General features: G+C 36.6%; 3 protein-coding genes across 13 annotated transcripts in view; 2 read left to right on the plus strand and 1 right to left on the minus strand.

The window, feature by feature from the left end:
* Nucleotides 1-7,422, plus strand: part of haao (3-hydroxyanthranilate 3,4-dioxygenase) — a 34,662-nt gene extending 27,240 nt beyond the window's left edge. For 5 of the 10 annotated variants that reach the window (XM_087277845.1, XM_087277849.1, XM_087277848.1 and 2 more), the window contains 3 exons: nucleotides 1,857-1,922; nucleotides 2,761-2,843; nucleotides 4,210-7,422. In XM_087277845.1, the coding sequence (XP_087133971.1) occupies nucleotides 1,857-1,922; nucleotides 2,761-2,843; nucleotides 4,210-4,285 (225 nt within the window). In that variant the 3' untranslated portion in view covers nucleotides 4,286-7,422. 10 annotated transcript variants of the gene reach the window in all.
* bbof1b (basal body orientation factor 1b) overlaps nucleotides 1-20,846 on the minus strand; it is a 182,637-nt gene that overhangs the window by 103,916 nt on the left and 57,875 nt on the right. The gene's annotated exons all lie outside the window — the stretch shown is intronic.
* hcar1-3 (hydroxycarboxylic acid receptor 1-3) lies at nucleotides 9,829-17,851 on the plus strand. 2 transcript variants are annotated; one of them, XM_087278972.1, is made up of 2 exons: nucleotides 9,829-9,979; nucleotides 15,058-17,851. In XM_087278972.1, exon 2 carries the CDS (start codon nucleotides 15,083-15,085, stop codon nucleotides 16,058-16,060), a length of 978 nt encoding a protein of 325 aa, XP_087135098.1. In that variant the 5' UTR covers nucleotides 9,829-9,979; nucleotides 15,058-15,082; the 3' UTR covers nucleotides 16,061-17,851. The 2 variants fall into 2 exon arrangements, with proteins under 2 accessions (XP_087135098.1, XP_087135099.1); XM_087278973.1 differs by lacking the exon at nucleotides 9,829-9,979 and adding an exon at nucleotides 11,756-12,216.

A 20,846-nucleotide genomic window follows, 5' to 3' on the forward strand; every position in this document is an offset into this window, starting at 1 on the left:
ACATAAGGTCATGGAGGAGTGGAGAGCATGAGATTCCAGTGACGCTCCAGGGACAGACGAGTCTTCGCTGAGGCCAGCTTCCAGCCTCCACCGCTGAGACTGCAGCTCTGCACAAGACTTTGGCCAGCGGAGAAATTAAAATGGTCGTGCCCAACTGAGTCTGGGTTCTGTCAAGGTTTTTTTATCTTCACTCGTCTCAGTGTTTTTTTTTTTCCCTCTCAGCTGTCGCCACTAGCTTGCATGGTTTGAGATCGGTAGAGCTACCCATCGATGAATTTGCTCTTCAATGTTTGGACTCTCAGTAATGATTTTAAAGCACACTGAACTGAGCTAAACTGAACTGAACTTCAACACTAAAAACTGAACTACACTGTTCCAATTACTATGACCATTTATGTAAAGCTGCTTTGACACAATCTACATTGTAAAAGCGCATTTGAATTAAAAGTATATTGTATGTTGTTCTCGATCCATGATGGAATTTGCAGGCGTTTGATTGGCTTGTCCCTCACGCCTGATTTCTGTCGTCTATTATTAAGGTAAGCGGGCTTTATGCACGCGAGCGATACACTTATTTAAATATGTCCTATGACAATACTATATAGGCACATTTATACATACAATTTAAAAACTTTTACAACAACATTAACGCAAAATTGTAATGTATTTCCCACATAAAATCTAAGTGTAAGTATAATGAACTGTTTGAAAACAGAGCTTATTGTTTGCAGTAAGCCTATGGGAAAATCCTATAGAGATTTTCTCGATGGAACCAGTTTTATGCTAGCAGCTGATTAGCCTACAAGGTGACGTCATAGTTTCATCACTTTATGGAGGTGCCAATGAACATAAGTTTAATAGTTTTTAAAACAGTATGTAAGCAAATGCAAAATGTCATGCACGTACAAACATTTTTGGCGGTTGTTGTGTCTAAGAGAGAAAATAATTGTCTAAAGTGTGTGAAGTACAGCTTAAGCCATGTGCAGAATTTACTTTGTTTGGCATTCCACCTGATGAACTGAGTCTGACTCAAAGACAACAAAGCATTATTGCCTTTGCATCTTTACTAACTTCTGCTTTCCCGGGAGAGAACCCTGAGCTCTGAGATAATTGAGCTCAGGGCTCCTGTCTGGTGGATTGAGCATGTAAGGCGAGTACGAGATCAGGTAGTTCTCGAGAGCTCCCTGTAGTAAAGGAAGAAAGGGGGTGGATGGGGGGTTTCTTCAGAAAACGAAGATAAGGGAGTAATTTTTTGCTATGTTACTTATAGTGAGTTTGGATCAATCTGATTGGCTAACTAATGATTGTAAAGGAGAGACCAGCTGCAGTCAATCATATCACGTGCTCCTCTCGAAATTGGTTTGTGAAGCTTCACATATTGCAGTTATAAACAAAGATGTGTCCTTGTTTTACACAGGTAAACACTGTGTATTGCTGCATGTTTGTTAGTGTTTTTAGGTCATTGTTTTGTGGGTGACAAAGTGTGTTTGCTTTGCAAGTGTTGCAGAAGAATGAGTTTATTTGAGACCTGAATAAAGTGTTTTGGTAGTTGTAGTGCATTTTGGAATTTTTGTGAAAGTGACCTACAGTAAGTGTTGAGAAATGTGTCCTAGCGTCTGTAAAAAAACTGCAATCATTGAAGGATATGATTAGAAACCTTAATGTAATTTATTCTATAGTGTAAAACTGAAACTGTTATCACCATTGAGGATTGCTGTTTTTTTTTATCTAGAGGAATGCAGCCACATTTTAATGTATGTGTTGTTATATTATTGAGCTATTAATGTAGTTAGGCTTTGTCTAGAACCAAGTTATGGAAGTAATGAATATGCTGACTGACACTTTCTGCCTTTTAGACACTGCTGTTTGGATCTGGAACATCTGCAAATAAAAGACGAACTGACGGCTGGATCTGGCAGCTGGTAAAATACAAATTTATCTCTGTGTGTGTGTGTGTGTGTGTGTGTGTGTGTGTGTGTGTGTGTGTGTGTGTGTGTGTGCGTGCGTGTGTGTGTGTGTGTGTGTGTGTGTGTGTGTTTGCAAGCGCATCACTTATGTTTTTATTGGTCTGCTCTCTCTTTTTGAGACAGGTGTAAATGTACAGTATCATGCCACTAGATGGCTACAATCAGTTTTTTCCCCCAATATATTTTGTGGTTGTGTTTTATTGTCTAACTCAATGAATTGTGGGTAAATGCTCTGGAGTTTGGGGTAGAATGCTTTTCTGATGTGCCGAAGGTCTGCTTTCTCTGGCTGTCTTTCCTGCTTTGAGTTGATTAAAGTTATTCTTGACAGAGATGAGACGGTGCAAAGCAGTGGGTGGATGGTGTGCAATTTTTGCAATGGTTGTGAATTTTGTGTCTAGAGTTTTGAAAATTGACAGTAGGTTTCTGAAATTTTCCAAAATGATTGAAAAAAACTGTAATAGATCATATATTTATGTAACAAACATGTACATATTTGTAAATCTAGTAGTTGAAAAATGGCAATATTTTGACATGTATGACATATTTTAATTTATGTAAAATTGATATGAACTGTTATAATGAACAATTTTGGCAATGGTTGTGAATTTTGTGTCTAGAGTTTTAGAAATTGACACCAGAGAAATTTGTGGGAAAACAATCATAATAAACGGTAATGTCAGTAGGGTTAATAGGGTTAATGCTTGATAAATTATGAATTAACTATTTGCTAATGCTTAACAAATGGTTTATAGGATGCATTTTTTATGTTTCCTATGTTTTATTGCATTTTTAGGAAGGGTTGTCCAACGTCTTCATGAATGGTAAAGAGTACAGCTTGTCTGCTGGGGATTGTCTTCTTATTTTTGGAGAGACAGAGTAAGCATGCTATTCATTTGTACACAAACAAGGTTTTAATTAAAAAATCAAATGAATAAAGGCTAAGTGACTGTGGCCTAATCCCAATTCTGTTTTTGTACCCCTTCCTTTTCCTCTTGGCCCTTAAACACAAGTGTTTAGAGGAAAGGCTTCAAAATTTACCCCTATAAAATGGGACAGCACCTGCACACGCCATCATATGTCATCGCGATCTCCTGCTTCATATGAGATCAGACGATCGCGACTGCTGTAGTTATTGGTATTAATCTTCAGGAAATCACTAAAGGCGTATATTATGTTATCATAATGATCTAATGTGGCAATAAGATCGTAGTCATATTTATCTACGTAAACACACCAAAAACATCATAAACATTATAGCAGACACTGTAAAAAGGTCATTCCCAGCCACTAGACTTTTCTGACAAGGGATTCGAGTGTCATCGAGAGTCAGAATGTTGTGGGACTGCTGTACAGGAGTTATTATTAGGGATTATAGACAGCGACATCTAGCGGCTTTTATTTATTTATTTTTTTTAAGCATGACGGTAAAACTTTTATTATGAATAATATGAATAGCCATTATGAATATATTAAAACATGCTTGTTTGTTGTAAAAAAAAAAAAAAAACGTAATAATGACAAAACATACAGTAGGTGAGAGTTTAAAGTGACTATTACCGCCGGGGCTTATACCGCCGCCGTTTGAAATTGCTGCTGCTCTGTTTTTAGTGTATGACTGCAGTTTGTGAATAAACCGCCAGGGGGAACAAAGGGACAGGATGCGAACGGACAGAAATAGCCTATACAGCAGCTTTAAATACTAATTTGTGCATCTCTTTACTTCCGCGTGCAGCTATACTGCCATTGTGGCTGGTGTATTCTGCGTTTCTGACCCCTTTGATTTCGAGTGTGGTCCTGAAAAATCTCTCTTTCGAGGACGATCTACCCCTTCCCTCTTATGCCGAGTCCAGACTGCATGATTTCAGCCCAGATTTTGACTCGCTGACAGGCTTTGAGAAATCGCTGACAAATGCCTAAAATCACAGGCAAATCTGTGCTTGTGCCAATCACACAGTAGGAACTATCAAAGACGCGATCTGAGAGAATCACCGATGCCTGTGAGATATTTGGTGTGCTAAATATCTGGAGCTGTAGGCGATTCAAATCATGCTGTGTGAAATGAATTTTGACTGAAAATAACATTTGGAATTGGGCCGATGTCACTGTTTTTGATGGGAAATCTGACATGAAAAACACATGAACAAACATTTACATCAATGTGAATAAAAGCTGTTGTGTGCTTAACCACCGTATGTGTGTGTGTGTGTGTGTGTGTGTGTGTGCTTGTGTGTGAACTTTTTAGGTATAAATGGCAACGGTCACAGGATTGTGTTGCTTTGTATGTTGCTCAAGACCCAGACAGGAAGAGACCCTACTGAGACACCTAAATGGATAAGGATATTTGTTTAGGACCCACAATAATCATCATATTCACACATTGTTAGACAAATTAACATGCTGAGTGACAATTCTTGGGTGAAATATAACAGGGGTAATTGGAGTCAGATTTAACATTATGAATTAAGGAGGATGACCAGTGACAAAATGGATTTTAAATATTTACACCACTGATTTTTACATTTAATCTTGTGTAATATAATATAATCGTTTTGAATAATATAATTCAATATAGGCACAGTGGGTAGCACGATTGCCTCACAGCAAGAAGGTCGCTGGTTCGAGCCTCAACTGAATGAGTTGGCGTTTCTTTGTGGAGTTTGCACGTTCTCCCCGTGTTCGCGTGGGTTTACTCCGTGCACTCAGGTGTCCCTCACAAGTCCAAACACATGCGCTTTAGGTGAATTTGGATAAGCTAAATTGTTTGTAGTGTATGTGTGTGTGAATGAGTGTGTATGGATGTTTCCCAGTGATGGGTTGCAGCTGGAAGGGTATCTGGTGCATAAAACATATGCTGGATAAGTTGGCTGTTCGTTCGACTGTGGAGTTTTTATAAACAAAAACGAATAGGCCTATTAAATACAAAGCAATTAGCACAAATGTTAGGAGTTTAAACATCACTCTTTAGGCTAATACTTATTGTTTGAATATGCTAAAAGGGGCTTTACATTTATTTACCCTTATAGATATAAAACTTATCAATACATGTTAGTGTAAAACCCAAAACAAGGTGTTTTGATTAAGTCTTAATAATTACGATTATTTTGGAAAATGAAAGCATTTAAAAAAATGAATTTAATCCAAAAAGATTGAACAAAAGGAGCAAAATAAATGAGCTACACTTAGTAGAAATATCCTAGAAAGAGCACATCAATGTCACTTTTAACATTACTGCATAAACGGCTTGACAGGAAATTTTTTATATATCAAAAATATTTTATAATCATATATTTTTATAGTTCATAAAATATACATTTTTAAACTTAATCTGTTAAGAAATCTTTATAGGGGTGTCAGGATCAATGATGACAACTATTTTATTACAAGTCTGTATGTCAGATCCCCGGCTCGTTCCTGCTCATCCAATCATCGTTCGCCTTCACAAACCACCTCCATCCAATCTCGTGAACTCTCACCAGCTTTCTAATGACTTGCACCTGTTCCCCATCACCAAAGGACACTATAAATGGTCAGCTGCTCCTCTCAGTCATCGGCTGGTAGTCGGATGGCTGTCCTAATCTTCACTCCTTCGTCTTCTCCACGTCTTCCATGGATGTTCCTCATGAGTCTTCGAGTCCTTCATACTGATCAAGGGAAGTGAATATTCTTATCTGATGTTTACTAGAAGATCTGCTATCATTCTGATGAACTGTAAGCTTGTATACTCATCAACGGATGGTAATTACATGCTTTCTGATCCTCACCGATCAAGAGGAATGCTTACACTTACTGTATGCAGCGTTTACCAGAAGATCAGCTATCTACTAGATGAACTGTGTCTGTTTGATCACCGGCTGATGTTCTTATGAGCAAACTACATGTGAGACTGATACCATCTGATATTGACACTTACTGTGCCGTTAAAGAAGATCGTTACAGCCTTAATACCATCCCTTTGATTCCACACTTTGATTAGAAGCTTTTTGAGTAAAACTGTGAAAAGATAACCTTCCTTGTCTACCAGTGTGACGCTGTAAGACTTATTTGAGGTAATATTTAGGTTATTCACTAAAATATATTATTCAAACCATTCATGGTGCTGAATACAGTAAATAGTCTGTATAAAAAAGGCCAAATAAACCTATGCAAACAATCTAGCCTTTATAAACACATTATTTAACAAAAGATGATTACTGCAGTAAAATAGTTGAGCCTTTTAATAAGCATGATATATACAAGATAGAGAGGATATGAATAGTAAATTGTTTGTTTTGAAATTTGTGAGATGGAAGTTGTCTAATAATAAACCCGAAACACACGTGGTTGTTGTCATGCGGTGAATCCAGCCAATCGTCTAATGTTGGTGTCGTCATCGTAGGTCCTGCAGTTGCTTCTCAGATGCTGCACCGGCTGAATCAGTCGTCTGATCTTAAAGCACTATTGCAGTACATGTGGCATCTGCGCAGCATCAATCCGGACAAAATTTCTAACCGGCATGCACTGCTTTAAGACCTATTTATACAGTGGGACTAGTCCACATTTAACACCAGAGGGGAAACAGAAAATACAATTTATAAACACCAATAAACTTAAAAAAACAAAAAAAAACAACAACAACTCAGTCTTCACTAATAATCAAATAAATCTTAGAAAAAGCTAAACTAAATACAAATCAAAGAACTTAATGTCTGAAATGAACAGGATTAAACTAAACAATCAGCTTTCCTCCAAACCATCTGTTAGATGGTACTAGCAGGTGAAACCAAAAGAGTGCTCTGGCAAGTCTGTCCTTTAGAAAGTCACCATTCCCCACAGGTGATGCAGCACGGTAACTTAAAACATAGAAAAAATTAACAAAAAATACATTACCATGGACTAATTTGTGCATCCAAGTTGCTATGAATGTACACCAGGGATGGCCAACCCTGTTCCTGGAGAGCCACTTTCATGCAGATTTTAGTTGCAACCCATATCAAACACACCTGCCTGTAATTATCTAGGGGTGTTCTGGTCCTAATTAATTGGTTCAGGTGTGTTTGATATGGGTTGCAACTGAAATCTGCAGGAAGGTGGCTCTCCAGGAACAGGGTTGGCCACCCCTGATGTACACTGTAAATCCCAACAGTCAACTTTATTAAATGAAATGAGTGTGGTTAACTCAATTTACTGAAAGTTAATTCTACTCATTTGAAAAAAGTTTTGAACTCAGTGTTGAAGGTAGTAAGTTAATTGAATACCTCATAACTTCAACTTAAATGGAATAAGTTAACAGTACTCATGTAGATTAATTTTTAACTCAAATGGTTTGTTGTAATCAGTTTCCTCACGGTTTGAAGTACCTTAACTTATTGGGCTTTACAGTGTACTGGGTATATGAATAATCTAAGGAAACAGAAACCATATGTGTATTGGTCTTTTAACAAAATATGAAATGAATAAATGCAAATCAATAAATCAACTGAACTGAGTTTGACTTTATTTTTTAATGGCGGACAGAAAATCTGCAAAATTAGAAAAATACTCATCAATTATGCCACAAAATTAAGTTTTAAGAGTTTTTAAGCGAGAATATAGTTATTTTAAAGTCAAATTGGCAGTTTATGTATAAGGATTGCTCATAAAAATTTAGACTCTGAGCTCCAGGCGGTCAGAGGCAGCTCCACCAACAGCCCGTTCGTATATAAATATACAGTTGAAACCAGAAGTTTTCATGCACTGTATAAAAAGGCACATAACCATTTAAAAAAGTCAGAAGTTAACGTGACTAAACTTTTTTTTTTCTCTTTTAGGTAAATTAGGATTATCACATTTGTTTGTGTTATGCTTAACAGCGGAATACTAAGAGATTTTTTTGAGAATTTGTTTGAACTTTTCTTTAAAAGTCAAGTTTACATACAGTAAGATTATTATGCCTCTGAAAACACTCAGATGATGATGTCAAGGTTTTGGAAGTTTCTGATTGGCTAATTGACAACATTTGAGTTAATTGGTGGCAAAACTGTTGAATAGTATTTAAGGAAAACCTCAAACACACTGCTTCCTTGTGTGGCAACATGGGAAAATCAACAAGCCAGAATCAACAAAAAAAGCCAGATTACAATTTGCTCAATTACACTGGGAAAAAGACAAATTTTGGTCCCACTTTATATTAAGTTTCTTTAACTACTATGTACTTGCATCAAAAATATAAATACAATGTACTTACTGTGTTTATAATTTATTTGAGAACACTTGTGATGCTCTTGAGTTGGGATAGGGGTTGGGTTAGGGACAGGTTTGGTGGTATGGGTGGGCTAAGGTGTAAGGGATGGTTAACAGTGTATTTACAAATGTAATTACAGAAGTTAATTACAGATATAATTAAATGCAGGTGTTTAATCAAGCATAAGTACATAGTAAATAGATGCATTTACACAATAATAACATTGTAAAAAACTATTAATTCCTGTGCAAGTACATATTAGTTAAGGCCACTTATAACGTGGGACCCAAATATTTGACGTCCTCTGGTCTGATAGAACTAAGATTCTGAAGCAACATCAAGACATCAGCCGAGAAATTAAAACTTGACCACAAATGGGTCTTCCAAACAGACCATGACCCTATTCATACTGCCAGATTACTTCAAATGTGCTTTAAGGACAACAGAGTGAATGTTTTTGAGCGGCCATCACAAAACCCTGATCTCAATCCTATAGAAAATTTGTGAGCAGAGTTGAAAAAGCTTCTGACTCAGTCATACCAATTCTGTCAGGAGTAATGGGCCAAAATTCCTTCAAACTAGTATGAGAAGCTTGAGGTAAGATACCCAAAACATTTGACCATAGTTATACAGTTTAAAAGCTAGACAAAAACATACCAAGGAAATATGTGTAAACTTTTCATTGTCTAAAAATTAATTAAAAAAAATTCTGGAAAAAAAAAAAAAAAAAATCTCATTTTTCTGGCATTTAGCAAATATAAATAATTTAGGTAATCCTAACGGACCTGAAATAGTAAACGTTTAGCATGATTTACCATCAGACATTTTTTTTTAAATGGTTGTTCATTTTTTAGAGTATACCTGTATGTAAACTTCTGCTTTCAACTGTATATATAAAGGATTTTAAGCAGTGTGCAGTTGCGAAGTGCATTAGTGTCGTTGGGGTCCTTCGCCTCCACATTGTGCATTAATATCCTTTACGCTTGGCAATAATCCCTTCACATAATATATCTTATATAATGCTGTAGAATGTTTTTAAGTTGCAGTCTGAATCTACATTATAAAACCTGTAATAATATAATACTAATAATAATAATAATAATAATAATATTTTCTTTTAGTTAGTTTTCTTCAGTTTCTTTAGATAGTTTCTACTCAAACTATCGCTATATTGAGTGCTTATTTCAGTTAATTTCAACAGTTCTATTGCAAGAACTAAATCAAACTGACTTTCTCTCATGTCTCGTGAGATTGGCTGTTTACTGCACGTGTCACACTTTTCATGTTAATCGCTAACCCCTAGTTAGTTTTAAATGTTGCTTAAGCACCAAATAATAAGAATATGTTTAATACTTTGTATACAATATTGCAGATTGCTGAACCAATTCTAAAAAAGAATGAACAAAAAGAAAGAAAGCTTTTGTATTGGTGAAGACTTCCTTTTTCAATCTTGATTTTACTTTGACACACGAAGAGGAAGTTTGCTTTGATATACATTTTGTCAGTCTTTCCCTTATATGAGAACATTAAACTTGTGCCAAGACACAAGTTTTCTTACATACTCTATACAATAATAAATGTATAAATATACAGGATATATATAGGTTGGCTAGCATATTTGCATATCTGCATATTGCATTATTTAAGGAAATAAAGTGATTGAGAAAGACTTTAAGATGTTGCCTTCCTGGTGTTGTTATGATTCAGACAGAGGAAGCTGAGACAACTTCTGAACTGTTGTTTCCCCCAAACTCTATCTTGTTTCACACTTTAAGTGAGATAGAATCAGCATACTAGCAGTTTTTCTAGTCTGGTAAGTCATGACAAACTTTTCTCATGCTATAAAAGATTTGTAGTATTCAAAACATTTGTAGAGTTACTCTTCAATTTAGGCAATTAAAACTGTTGCTCAAGACCAAATAAATTATATAGAAAAATATATAAAAAGGTGAAACTAGAATACCAAAAGCAATATATAAATTGTGATATGAGAAAGCTCCTTTTTCCTTATATACTGACAAAGCACATACTTGCCGAGTAAAAAAGATGTGTATGTTTATGTTACAAGCTTGTTTAATATTATGTCATAAAATTAAGCTTTGGTGTATAATATTGTCTAAGATCACCCCGAGGAAAGCCTGTAAAAATGTATTATGTTATCCATTTACTGTGTTAATATGAAGTATTTTTCTGGATTAAAAGTCTGACAAGTTTGAATAACCCATGTTGTTTTCTGGAGTTCAAGGAATTTCCATCTGCTTAGTATGTAATAACTTGTCATAAAAATACTTTTTCAGTTATTGGAATGATTTGTGAACCCTGACCTTGTTTGATTGCAAAATACTACTACTACCACTACTACTGCTAGTACTACTACTACTATTAATAATAATAGCAATTTAATTTAACCAGTGACAACAAGATATTAAATATTTAAAACTTTAACTTTTATGTATTCATGCAATATACTGCACTGGGGTTAAATCTTATCATTTTAGTGTGGTGGATAGTCATGCAACAATGTTTGACTTTCTGCTATTGCAGCTTTTTTATTGTGCAGGAAAACACTTCCCTAAAAATTGCAAGCATCATCTTTTTTTGCAACAACCTTTTCTTCCTGTTTAGAAAGGATAGTGACTTACCCCTACAAAAATGTTAATTCACTACTATGTACTTATTTTCAGTGTTGGGGGTAATGCATTACTTTCTAAGTAACGAGTAAAGTAATGCATTACTTAAAAAAAGTAAATTACTTATTTGAAAGTGCATGTTCACTTTTAAAAGTAAATTGCCGAATTAAAATTTTAGTCACAATGAATCAAGCGGTCAAGGAGAGAATATGTTCCTTATTTTGAACGCATCGAAGAAAAGGAAATAGGGATTGTCTATATGGACAGTGATTTTACTTAAGACAAATAGTACAAAAGTAGCAAACATGTTGCTTTAAACTTTCAATAATCAGTATATGGCATGTAGAGCTCCAGCCTGATCTCACGAGAAAACGTAAGTATTTTACGTTTCGCCAGTTTGGTGGCTAATTCGTATGAATTTGTACGAGTTAAGTTGTACGAAATTGTACGATTTTAAAAAGGAGGCGTGGCACCTAACCCCTCCTAAACCCATCATTGGGGGATGAGCAAATCGTACTAAATTGTACAAATTAGATTGTACGAAATCATACGAATTAGCCACTAAATCAAAAAGTTACGAATTGCCGTGAGATTGTGTTGAAAGCTCTTGGGTCAGGAAGTTCTCAAATAACATTATCCTGAAATAGCTTTTTGATGTGGTTTTTCTTTTTTCAAGGTAAATGAATGTGTAGGTTGTACAGTGCGTTGTTAATTGCAGAGCTCCTCTTTAAAAAAAAAAAAAAAGAAAGAAAAAGAAAAACAAGTTGTGAAAGAGATCAAACCAAAAAGTAACTCAAAAGTAACGTATGGCAATTACTTTCTTTTTGGGGGAGTAATTCAATATTGCATTACAATTACAAAGTAATTAATTTGTTCCCAAACCCCTCAATAGTGCAAAGCTAATCAGTGCCTATTGGAACGATGACAGTTTGTTGTGATTGGTCGACAGCGTTCAGTTTGAGACAGAGAGAAATGCCAACATGGCTTATTAACAATATTGAAGTAGTCAGAGTGCAGTGTAAAACACTCCTGTATTTCGGACCCATCTCTCGCCACCCACCCGTTTTGTTATTCATCCCAGAAAACTCCTGTAATTTCAATGTGGCATTAGACGCGTATGAGAATATAAAGAGTTAACCAGATACAGTACAAGTGGTTACAAGTAACAAATCACAATTAGGGTGCTTTCACACTTGCCTTATTTAGTTCGGTTGAATCACACTAGAGTTCACGAGTTCACACTTGCAATCGTTTGAGAATAAGGCGTATTTGGCATGCTGTCCGGGGAGAGGGCTCTGAGCTCAGGGAAACACCCCAACTCGAGTTATTCCCCTTATCAGGAAACAGAGGAGTTGGGATTCGAGCGAAGTATCTAGCCCGGCCCCAGAACGCTCCCCCCTGGGAATGTAATACTTAAGAGGTGAGTGTCGGGGTGGTGGAGGGATGCTTAAATCGTGAGATGCTGCAGGTAAGACAGCTTTGATGTGTATATATAGGGGTTTGGTCAAGAACTGATTTGATAATAGAATAGTTGTCAATGACATTCGATACTGAAACTTCTGCGCGTACTCCTCCCGAAATTTGTTTACAAAACATCACTTCATTTTCCCTCTTGGTGTGGTTCGTCTGGGCAGGTGTAAATGTAACAATGGTACTTGAGTGCGCACCAAAAGCAGACCAAAAAAGCGTACCGAGACCTCCTTGAAGAGGTGGTCTCGGTATGCTTTCAAACGAACCCTGGAGCGGTTCGTTTGTGGCGAGAATATGATCCAAACTAAAACAGACCCAACCCCTAATAGTGCTGCGCCTTTTCGGACTAATATAGCTGCCGTAGGCCGATGCGCTGTGCATTATGGAATGTGGAGGAAAAATATTTGTTGACAGCGCTTTACCAACAGAAAGAGAGAGAGGGGAAAAAACATTACATAATGGATCGTTGGTAATATTTCCGGAAGATGACCATATCGCAGTTTGGCTAAATTAATTCACGGCTCCTGAAGTGACCTGCAATGCACCATCACCGTTTGCAATGCCTTAAAACATTGTTTTTCAGCAACAGCCGTGCTTCATTTTCGAAATATATAGTTTGTTTAAGTGATGAATACAAACTATATTGTATACTATGAGCATGGATACAATCAGTGCAGTTGTAGCTCCATAGTCAAGCGACAGATTGTGTCTGCCAGTTTGCTTACTTGTGGGAGTTCCATTGGCATTTCCCAGACGTTAACTCTGACCAATCAAAAAGCAGTTTAGGAAATGCGTTCAATAACATCTGGCCAATGCGTGATATGGATTTTGTCACATGACTGCATTTTGATTCTTTTCAACTGGTTCGGACCAAAGCATTCAGTGTGGTGTGAAAACGACCCAAAGACGGCAGAAAATGCAGCAATGTATCATTTGTTGCCCTTGATCCAGACCAAATGAAGAGAACTACAGATGTGAAAGCACCCTTAAATACATAATTTGCAAGCTAGAGTCCACTGTTCTATGTACTGATAAAGTTCCTGTCAAGCCCTGACAAAGTCCCACACAAGAATAGTCTTTCCTGATCCTTCCTTTAACAAACGAGTGCCGAATCTCTTTTGTAAGCGTGTAGATTGCTAAAGCACTCGTCAGAATAATGACGGGAACAGCACAAGCCTGGGCTGTAATGCTGAGGTATTTTTTTGCAAAAATAAACCTCAACCACTGACTCTTCACAGTTTCATCTTTGGGTAGAGAAATAACACTAACTTTCCCCTCACACTTCCAGTAATATCCAGCTGAGCACAGCGTTTTCATGACTTGATATAACCGGGATCTGCTAGAGTGTTTGTGGGCGGGGCTGCAGGTTTCAATTTTCCCAGGTTTGCACGCGCAAAAAATGGCCAGGGGTTAAGTTTCATATCGACATCACGTTTGTCAAAATCTCAATATCAAGACGATTCATTTAAAGCACTATGAGTCGACTCTTTTATAAATAAATCAATCGTTTCAAACACTGTCAGAATAAAGCCTTAGCTGGAGATTTCACTTCACGTTAGAGTTGTGTTACACACTACAAAGTAGGTCATTTTCAAAAACCCATAATAGGGGCTCTTTAAGTATACTTCAATTATGCTGACTGAAAAGTTTTTGTATATGTGGCATTTGCTTGGTCATTAACACATGCTTAAAAGTATAATTACATATTCTAAGTATACTTGTTTGTAGTTGAATTCACTCCTAATTGAGCAGCCCATTTCACGTATTATTTCATACTCCCCGGCTAGTCAAGACTAAACCGCATGTTTGCACTGTCTAAACTAGGTGATATCATTCATTATATTTCCTAATCTTCATCACATTTCTTGCAAGATCGGAATTAAACTGGTTCTCTCATGTCTCGTGTGATTGGCTATTTGCTGTATGTGTCAAACTTTCATGTGCACTAGAGTTATCATTTACCCTAGTTAGTTTTAAAAGTTGCTTAAGCACCAAATAATCCAAATATTTTTAATACTAGCATACAATATAGCAGATTGTTGAAAAGAAAGCTTCTGTATTGAAGGCTTCCTTTTTCAATCTTGATGTCACTTTTACTCAAAAAGAGGAAGTTATTTGAAAACTCTAAACTGATCTACGCTGATAACACTGTCTAAACTGATAACAACTGGCAGTGACATATGTTAAAGAGGTGGTCCACTGTGCTAACCTTTTTTTAACTTTCGTTTGTGTAATGGATCTGTGCGAACATAAACAACACCATTGAAGGTAAGACGCTTCAAAGTTCAACGCAAATTTCAATGCAAAGGAAGACATTTACAGAGTTAGCTTAGCATAGCAAAGCCTACAGTGAACAAATGTTGGGCACTACAAAAAATACATCTGGCTTAATGATGTCAAACACTCTTCAGTTTACACCTGAATATTTTACCAAAAATTTCTCTAAAGTTTGTTATTTTATGGTAAATGTCTGTAATTTAACAGTTGTTATTCTACGGGGGGGGGGGGGGGGGGGGGGGGGGTTTCCAGCACCCTAGCTGCTGACTTTTTTTTACAATGCATGCATTTGAGCCCATCGCGTATTTTAGGTGTGTTGGTGCGTTAGGAGTTTAAGAAACTTGTTAAATGTATTAAAAAAAAAACTAATAAAATGAACTTGAAAATCACTTTTACATGAGGTAAATGTAGGCCACGTCAGGGTAACACTATCCATTTACCTAACTTGACAGCTGAATGATTTTCCTGTTGTAAAACTGTAAATTCTAAACATAAATGTTAAATGTATTTTCAGAAACAGCTCTTACCGTTGAACAGCCATGACGCCCAACACCAGTTTACATCATTGTGGTACATCCAGTCAGGAACTGGTGGCATCCGTCCTTCCTCCTGTCCTCATCATTGAGCTGTTACTCGGTCTGCCTGGCAATGTCTTGGCACTGTCAGTCTTCAGCAAAAACTTCAGGTCTTGGAGGGCCAATGTCACATTTCTCTTCAACCTGGTTTTGTCTGATTTCATGCTTCTTGTGAGTCTGCCATTCCGTATTGACAACTTACTCCGTGGTGAGAAGTGGATATTTGGAGATGCTTGGTGTCGGATCAACCTCTTCATGCTGTCAGTCAATCGTTCGGCCAGCATTGCCTTCATGACTGCTGTGGCTTTGGATCGCTACTTTAAAGTGGTCCACCCACATCACAGAATCAACCATGCTAGCACAAAAAAAGTAGCTGGTGTTGCCTGCCTCATCTGGGCTGTTGTGATATCTCTGAAGATCCCTTTGCTGACCAACACCCTTCTGACTGTGGAGAAAAATGTTTCGCTTTGTAGAAGCTTCAGCAACTATGAAAAGCCATCACTACGCATCCAACTTCATTATGCTCTGTTTGTCTTGGAGTTTTTTGTGCCTCTGTTACTGCTGGTCTTTTGCTCTGTGAGAATTGCATGTGTTCTATGTTCTCGCCAAATTGACAAGGACAAAAGAGGGCAAAGGGCAATTCGAACTGTCTTGGTGATAGTTGGTGTTTTTGTTCTCTGTTTTTTTCCTAGCATCGGAACAGGACTGTTGGCACTTTATTTAAAAAATCTGGGGAGTGTGTACTGTAAGGCTTACAATATTACCGGTCAGTTGTTCTCTATTTCTATAGCTTTCACCTACTTAAACAGCGCACTGGACCCGGTTATCTACGGCTTCTCCAGTTCTGTCTTTCGCAATTATTTGAAACGAGCTATAAACCGGACTGGAATGATGCAGCTACAGATGAGCAGACGGGGCAGTATGCCCAGTGGTAGTGACTGAAAATGACTTAATGCTTTTTGAATAATGACTTTTCACTTTTATTTTGTTTGTCAAATCAAATACACACATATATACAATTGAAGTCAGAATTATTAGCCTTGAAAATATCTAGTAAAATATTATTTACTGTCATCATGGCAAAGATAAAATAAGTCAGTTTTTACAAATGAGTTATTAAAACTATTATGTTTAAAAATGTGTTCAAAATTAAAGGGAAAAAAAACGGGGGCTAATAATTCTGACTTTAACACTTCAACTGAATACACACACACACACACACACACACACACACACACAGTCAGAATTGTTAGCCACCCTTTGATATTTTTATTAGCTTTTATATATTTATATTTTTCAAATTGTTTAACAGAGCAAGGAAATTTTCACAGTATGTCTGATAATATTTTTTTCTTCTGAAAAAAATTCTTATTTGTTTTATTTCGACTAGAATAAAAGCAGTTTAAAATTTTTTAGGAACTATTTTAAGGTCAAATTTATTAGCCTGTTTAAGCTAATGTACATATTTTTTCAATAGTCTACAGAACAAACCACCATTAATAACTTGTCTAATGCCCTTAACCTGCCTAATTAACCAAGTTAAGCCTTAAAAATGTCTAGTAAATTATTATTTACTGTCATAATGGCAAAGATAAAATAAATCAGTTATTAGAAATGAGTTATTTGAACTATTATGTTTAGAAATGTATTAAAAAAAAATCTCTCCGTTAAACCGAATTTGGGGGAAAAACCTCAACTGCATATTATACATATATATATTCACAAATAAGAGAAATTCAGCTCCAAAATAATGTGTTCCATGAAGATTGAACAGATAATACAAAATTGAATTCATTAATTTTTTTTATAAATATAAGCCCTCTCTCTTGGACCAGGGGGTATTCCAGACAGCAGGTTATGTGTCATACCTGGTTAAGTTTAAGAATGAGTGGAGGATAACCAAAAACGGAGGTAACTTTTGGGGTATGTTAAGTAGCTATAGCAACTTCCTCCTTAAAGATAACCTGCTCTGGAGGAGGTTATGTTCAAGAGTTTGTCTGTTTCAGAGAGTTTACTGAGCATTGCAAGCTCTTTTGTTGAGAACTTTGATGGACGTAGAAGCACAGATATACACGTTTTTTTCATCCTGAGAGGGTTATAAGTGCTTTTTTTCATACCCAAATCAATATTTGGATTAGCGTTGTTTTTCAAAAGAATCATTAATGTATTACCAGTTTACACGATTGCTTACACTAAAATGAAACTTTTTTCCCTCAACTAGCAAAACCTTGCACTCAAGGTGCAAAACACAAGGCTAGATCTGCACAACTGTAAGCACATAGTCAGCTTCACATGTTTTTGCAAAACATTACACACAGTGATTTGCAGATCACTAAACACACTTGGATGCTTTTGACAGATAATTTTCATAACGGAGTTTCCTTGCAATTTTAAAGCAAAGGCCTTCAAATGAACACACACATGAATCATAGGTTAAACACAGCCATCAGGTGTGCGCACACAGCTGCAAAACTGTAGACACACCAATCAGCTAACGACAGTTTACACACAGTATGTTCATGTACTTTATAGCAATATCTCTGAAACAAATCAAACCCAGATCAGTATTAGTCAGTTAGAAATTATCCAAGCATTTAAGATTGAGATCAGCAGTGTGTAATTGAAGCTAACGGATTTATCTTGAATGAAGCGTGTGTGTTCCATACGGTGTTAAATTTGTTTTGTTATATTGTTGTAAATATTTAAATGAAGTGTTTCATTTTGCAAAGGAAACTGATGTGTTCTGCTGTTTGTGTGTATGGATGTGTAAATTGTGTGTAGTGTTTTGACAAAATGAGCCTTAATTACAAAATTGAGCTTAAGCAATCAGGAAAAAACTAACAAACCTTTTGAAATCAAACGTGACAAACCGCGAGGCTTGCCTCAGAAAACATTCATTGCAGCTCTGTTTTTGTCTCAGGGCATTTTAGGCTACTGTAGCCAACAATGTGGCAATAGCATGTAGAACCATCTGTACAGTATGCGCATCACTGAACTGTTTTATACACTTTTGTACAGTTCCTTAACTATTCTATTACCCACTGCATATGATTACACAGATGATTCAGAGCGCGGCAATAGTGTAGTGGTTAGTGTGCCATTAAAAAACAACGCTGCTCAACGTTTTTTTTTCCTCTCTCTCTTTCTCTCTGCACCCTTCACTTTTTTCTGTAGCCTCAATATACTATAAGTGGCAGCTTTGTCTTTTCTAGGAAAATATATCCACATTTTAAGATGTAGGCTAGTCTTTCATATGTATACATTTATTCACAATGCACACACACTTGATACATTTTTTATATAATTTTTTTCAGGGTTTCCAAATGCTATTGCGTACATTAATATGCTTACTTCACGCGGCTGCCATTTTAAAACAATAGCGAGGCTGCGGTGGGAAGAAACCCGGAAGTATAGGATCAGCCCTGTAACCCTTGCAACAACATGTCAATCTTCTTCACATCAATCTTCTATTGCACATTATGAAAGACAACAAACAAACTTAAAATAATTTAAAAACAACAACAACCTGCTCATTTCTTACCTTTTCAGGCCAAAAGCAGCTAAATGTGAAGTTTACTCTGCTGAAAAATCCAGCTTAAACCATCCTAGGCTGGTTGGCTGGTTTTAGCTGGTCGACCAGGCTGGTTTTAGAGAGGTTTTGGCCACTTTCAGGCTGGTTTCCAGCCTGGTCTTAGCTGGTCAGGCTGGGAGATGACCAGCTAAAACCAGCCTGTCCAGCCTAGCCAAGCTGGGAGTCCAGCCAAAACCAGCTATATCCAGCTTAAACCAGGCTGGTAAAGCTGGTTTTAGCTGGATTTGGCTGGTCATTTTCCAGCCTGACCAGCTAAGACCAGGCTGGAAATGGCTGGAAACCAGCCTGGAAATGGCCAAAACCCCTCTAAAACCAGGCTGGTCAACCAGCTAAAACCAGCCAACCAGCCTAGGCTGGTTTAAGCTGGATTTTTCAGCAGGGATTTATAAACTAATTTGGAGAAGATCATGTGCTTATGATTGCTTGGGGCTGGACCTTCGTTTTGAAGAATCCCCCCTTACACCCCTACTCCTCCTCCTTTCCTAGATGAGTGGCACGGTGGCACGGTGGCCCAGTGGTTAGCACTGTTGTCTCACAGCACTGTAGTGTATTTAAACTGTGTTTATACTTCATTGTACTGCAATTTTGCAATTGTACTTAATTTTACTGCATTTATACTGCAGTTCTTTTTTGTAAGGGAGCTTGATGTCATCAGTAATTCTATGAATAATTCTTCTCACCTCTCCTCTTGCTCCTCGTTGTCCTCTTCCTCTAACTTCACCTCCTTGTCGTCCTCTTCCTCTAACTTCACCTCCTTGTCGTCCTCTCCCTCTCACTTCTTCACCTCCACCACGTCTTCTTCCTCGGCGTCCTCTAATTCTCACTCTTCCTGCTCCCTCCATTGTTCTCCACGGACAGCTTCCAGGTGGCTTAGTGCTTGGGCTGATTGCAAAGTAAACTAATTATCTGAAACAGTTTTCACATGTGACAGTGTGCCAGACAGTTGGCAAAAGTGTGTAAATCAAATTGCTATAATTTTATCTAGGAGTGTGTTGATCATTTGGAAATTCAGTGTAAAGCAGTGAGTTGTGTTTACAGTTCCGCAAAAAGGGTGCTGTGCAGTTTACTTACAATTTTGCAAAGTGTGTTACAAAATTGGGTCAAAGCCTAACCCTAACTGAGTGCAAAGCAGTGTTTGTGCTTTTAATTTTGCAAACTCGGTGAGTGATTTTGCTATAATAATTAATCGTTTTATAAATTTTGCTATAAGAATCTCGGTTAGGGTTTAAGTATTTAGAAAAAAACTGTATGACAGTGTCTTACCACCACCTACTGGCGGTTTCAGGTAATACATGGATAACTTCATTTTTACTATAGTTGCATATTTTTCTTTTTAATATTTTATTTGAAACATTATTCATAAAAAATAAATAATAATTCATAAAGGTTAAGAATTCACTAAGAAGTTTTTAATTTAAAATGCAAATATTGTGCCTAAATGGGAAGATGTAACGTTACAATACAGAGACAAAAATATTGTAATACTGTAAACAATTATTTTCAAATTACAGAAACTGGTAATATATGTAGTATTAGATTTTAGAAGTAATTTGCAAATGAGCACAGGATAGCAATAAATAACTGGCTGTAAGAAACTGTCAGTCATCCAAAATAGTGATTACGAGACACAACAGCTCTTACAATGTTTTTGTATGTTTTTCTACTGTTGTTACTAATGTTATTTCATTGAGAAAAAAACATACCTTTTAGATTAAATTTCACAAGTCCAGTTACATACAACCATTACAAGTTTAATAAAATTAAAAAGATAATGGATCGCCAAATACTACACAAAAATCGTTTAAAACTAGTATCCTAACTTCAAGAGACCAGACAAAATTCCTGCTACAATGTATTTGTCTGTCCACACCAGAAGCACCCTGACATGACAGGAACATTTTAATGGTTGAAATGTAACAAAATTTCGGATCTCTGAAACAAGTGTGTAACACTCAAGTTTAGCACACTTGCGTTTATTAATCATTATTCATTAAGTAGCCTACTTAAAATTACCTGTTTGTCCAGTTTTTATTTTGTCTCCTGCTTCTGCCTTTTGTTATTTGTAAAGTAAATTACTCTGAAAACTATATAAATAATGAATACTATAATTTATAAAGAAGATATATATATATATAT

Source organism: Danio rerio, chromosome 13 (assembly GCF_052040795.2).
Source record: "Danio rerio strain M-AB ecotype USA chromosome 13, GRCz13ab, whole genome shotgun sequence".
Taxonomy (NCBI): domain Eukaryota; kingdom Metazoa; phylum Chordata; class Actinopteri; order Cypriniformes; family Danionidae; genus Danio; species Danio rerio.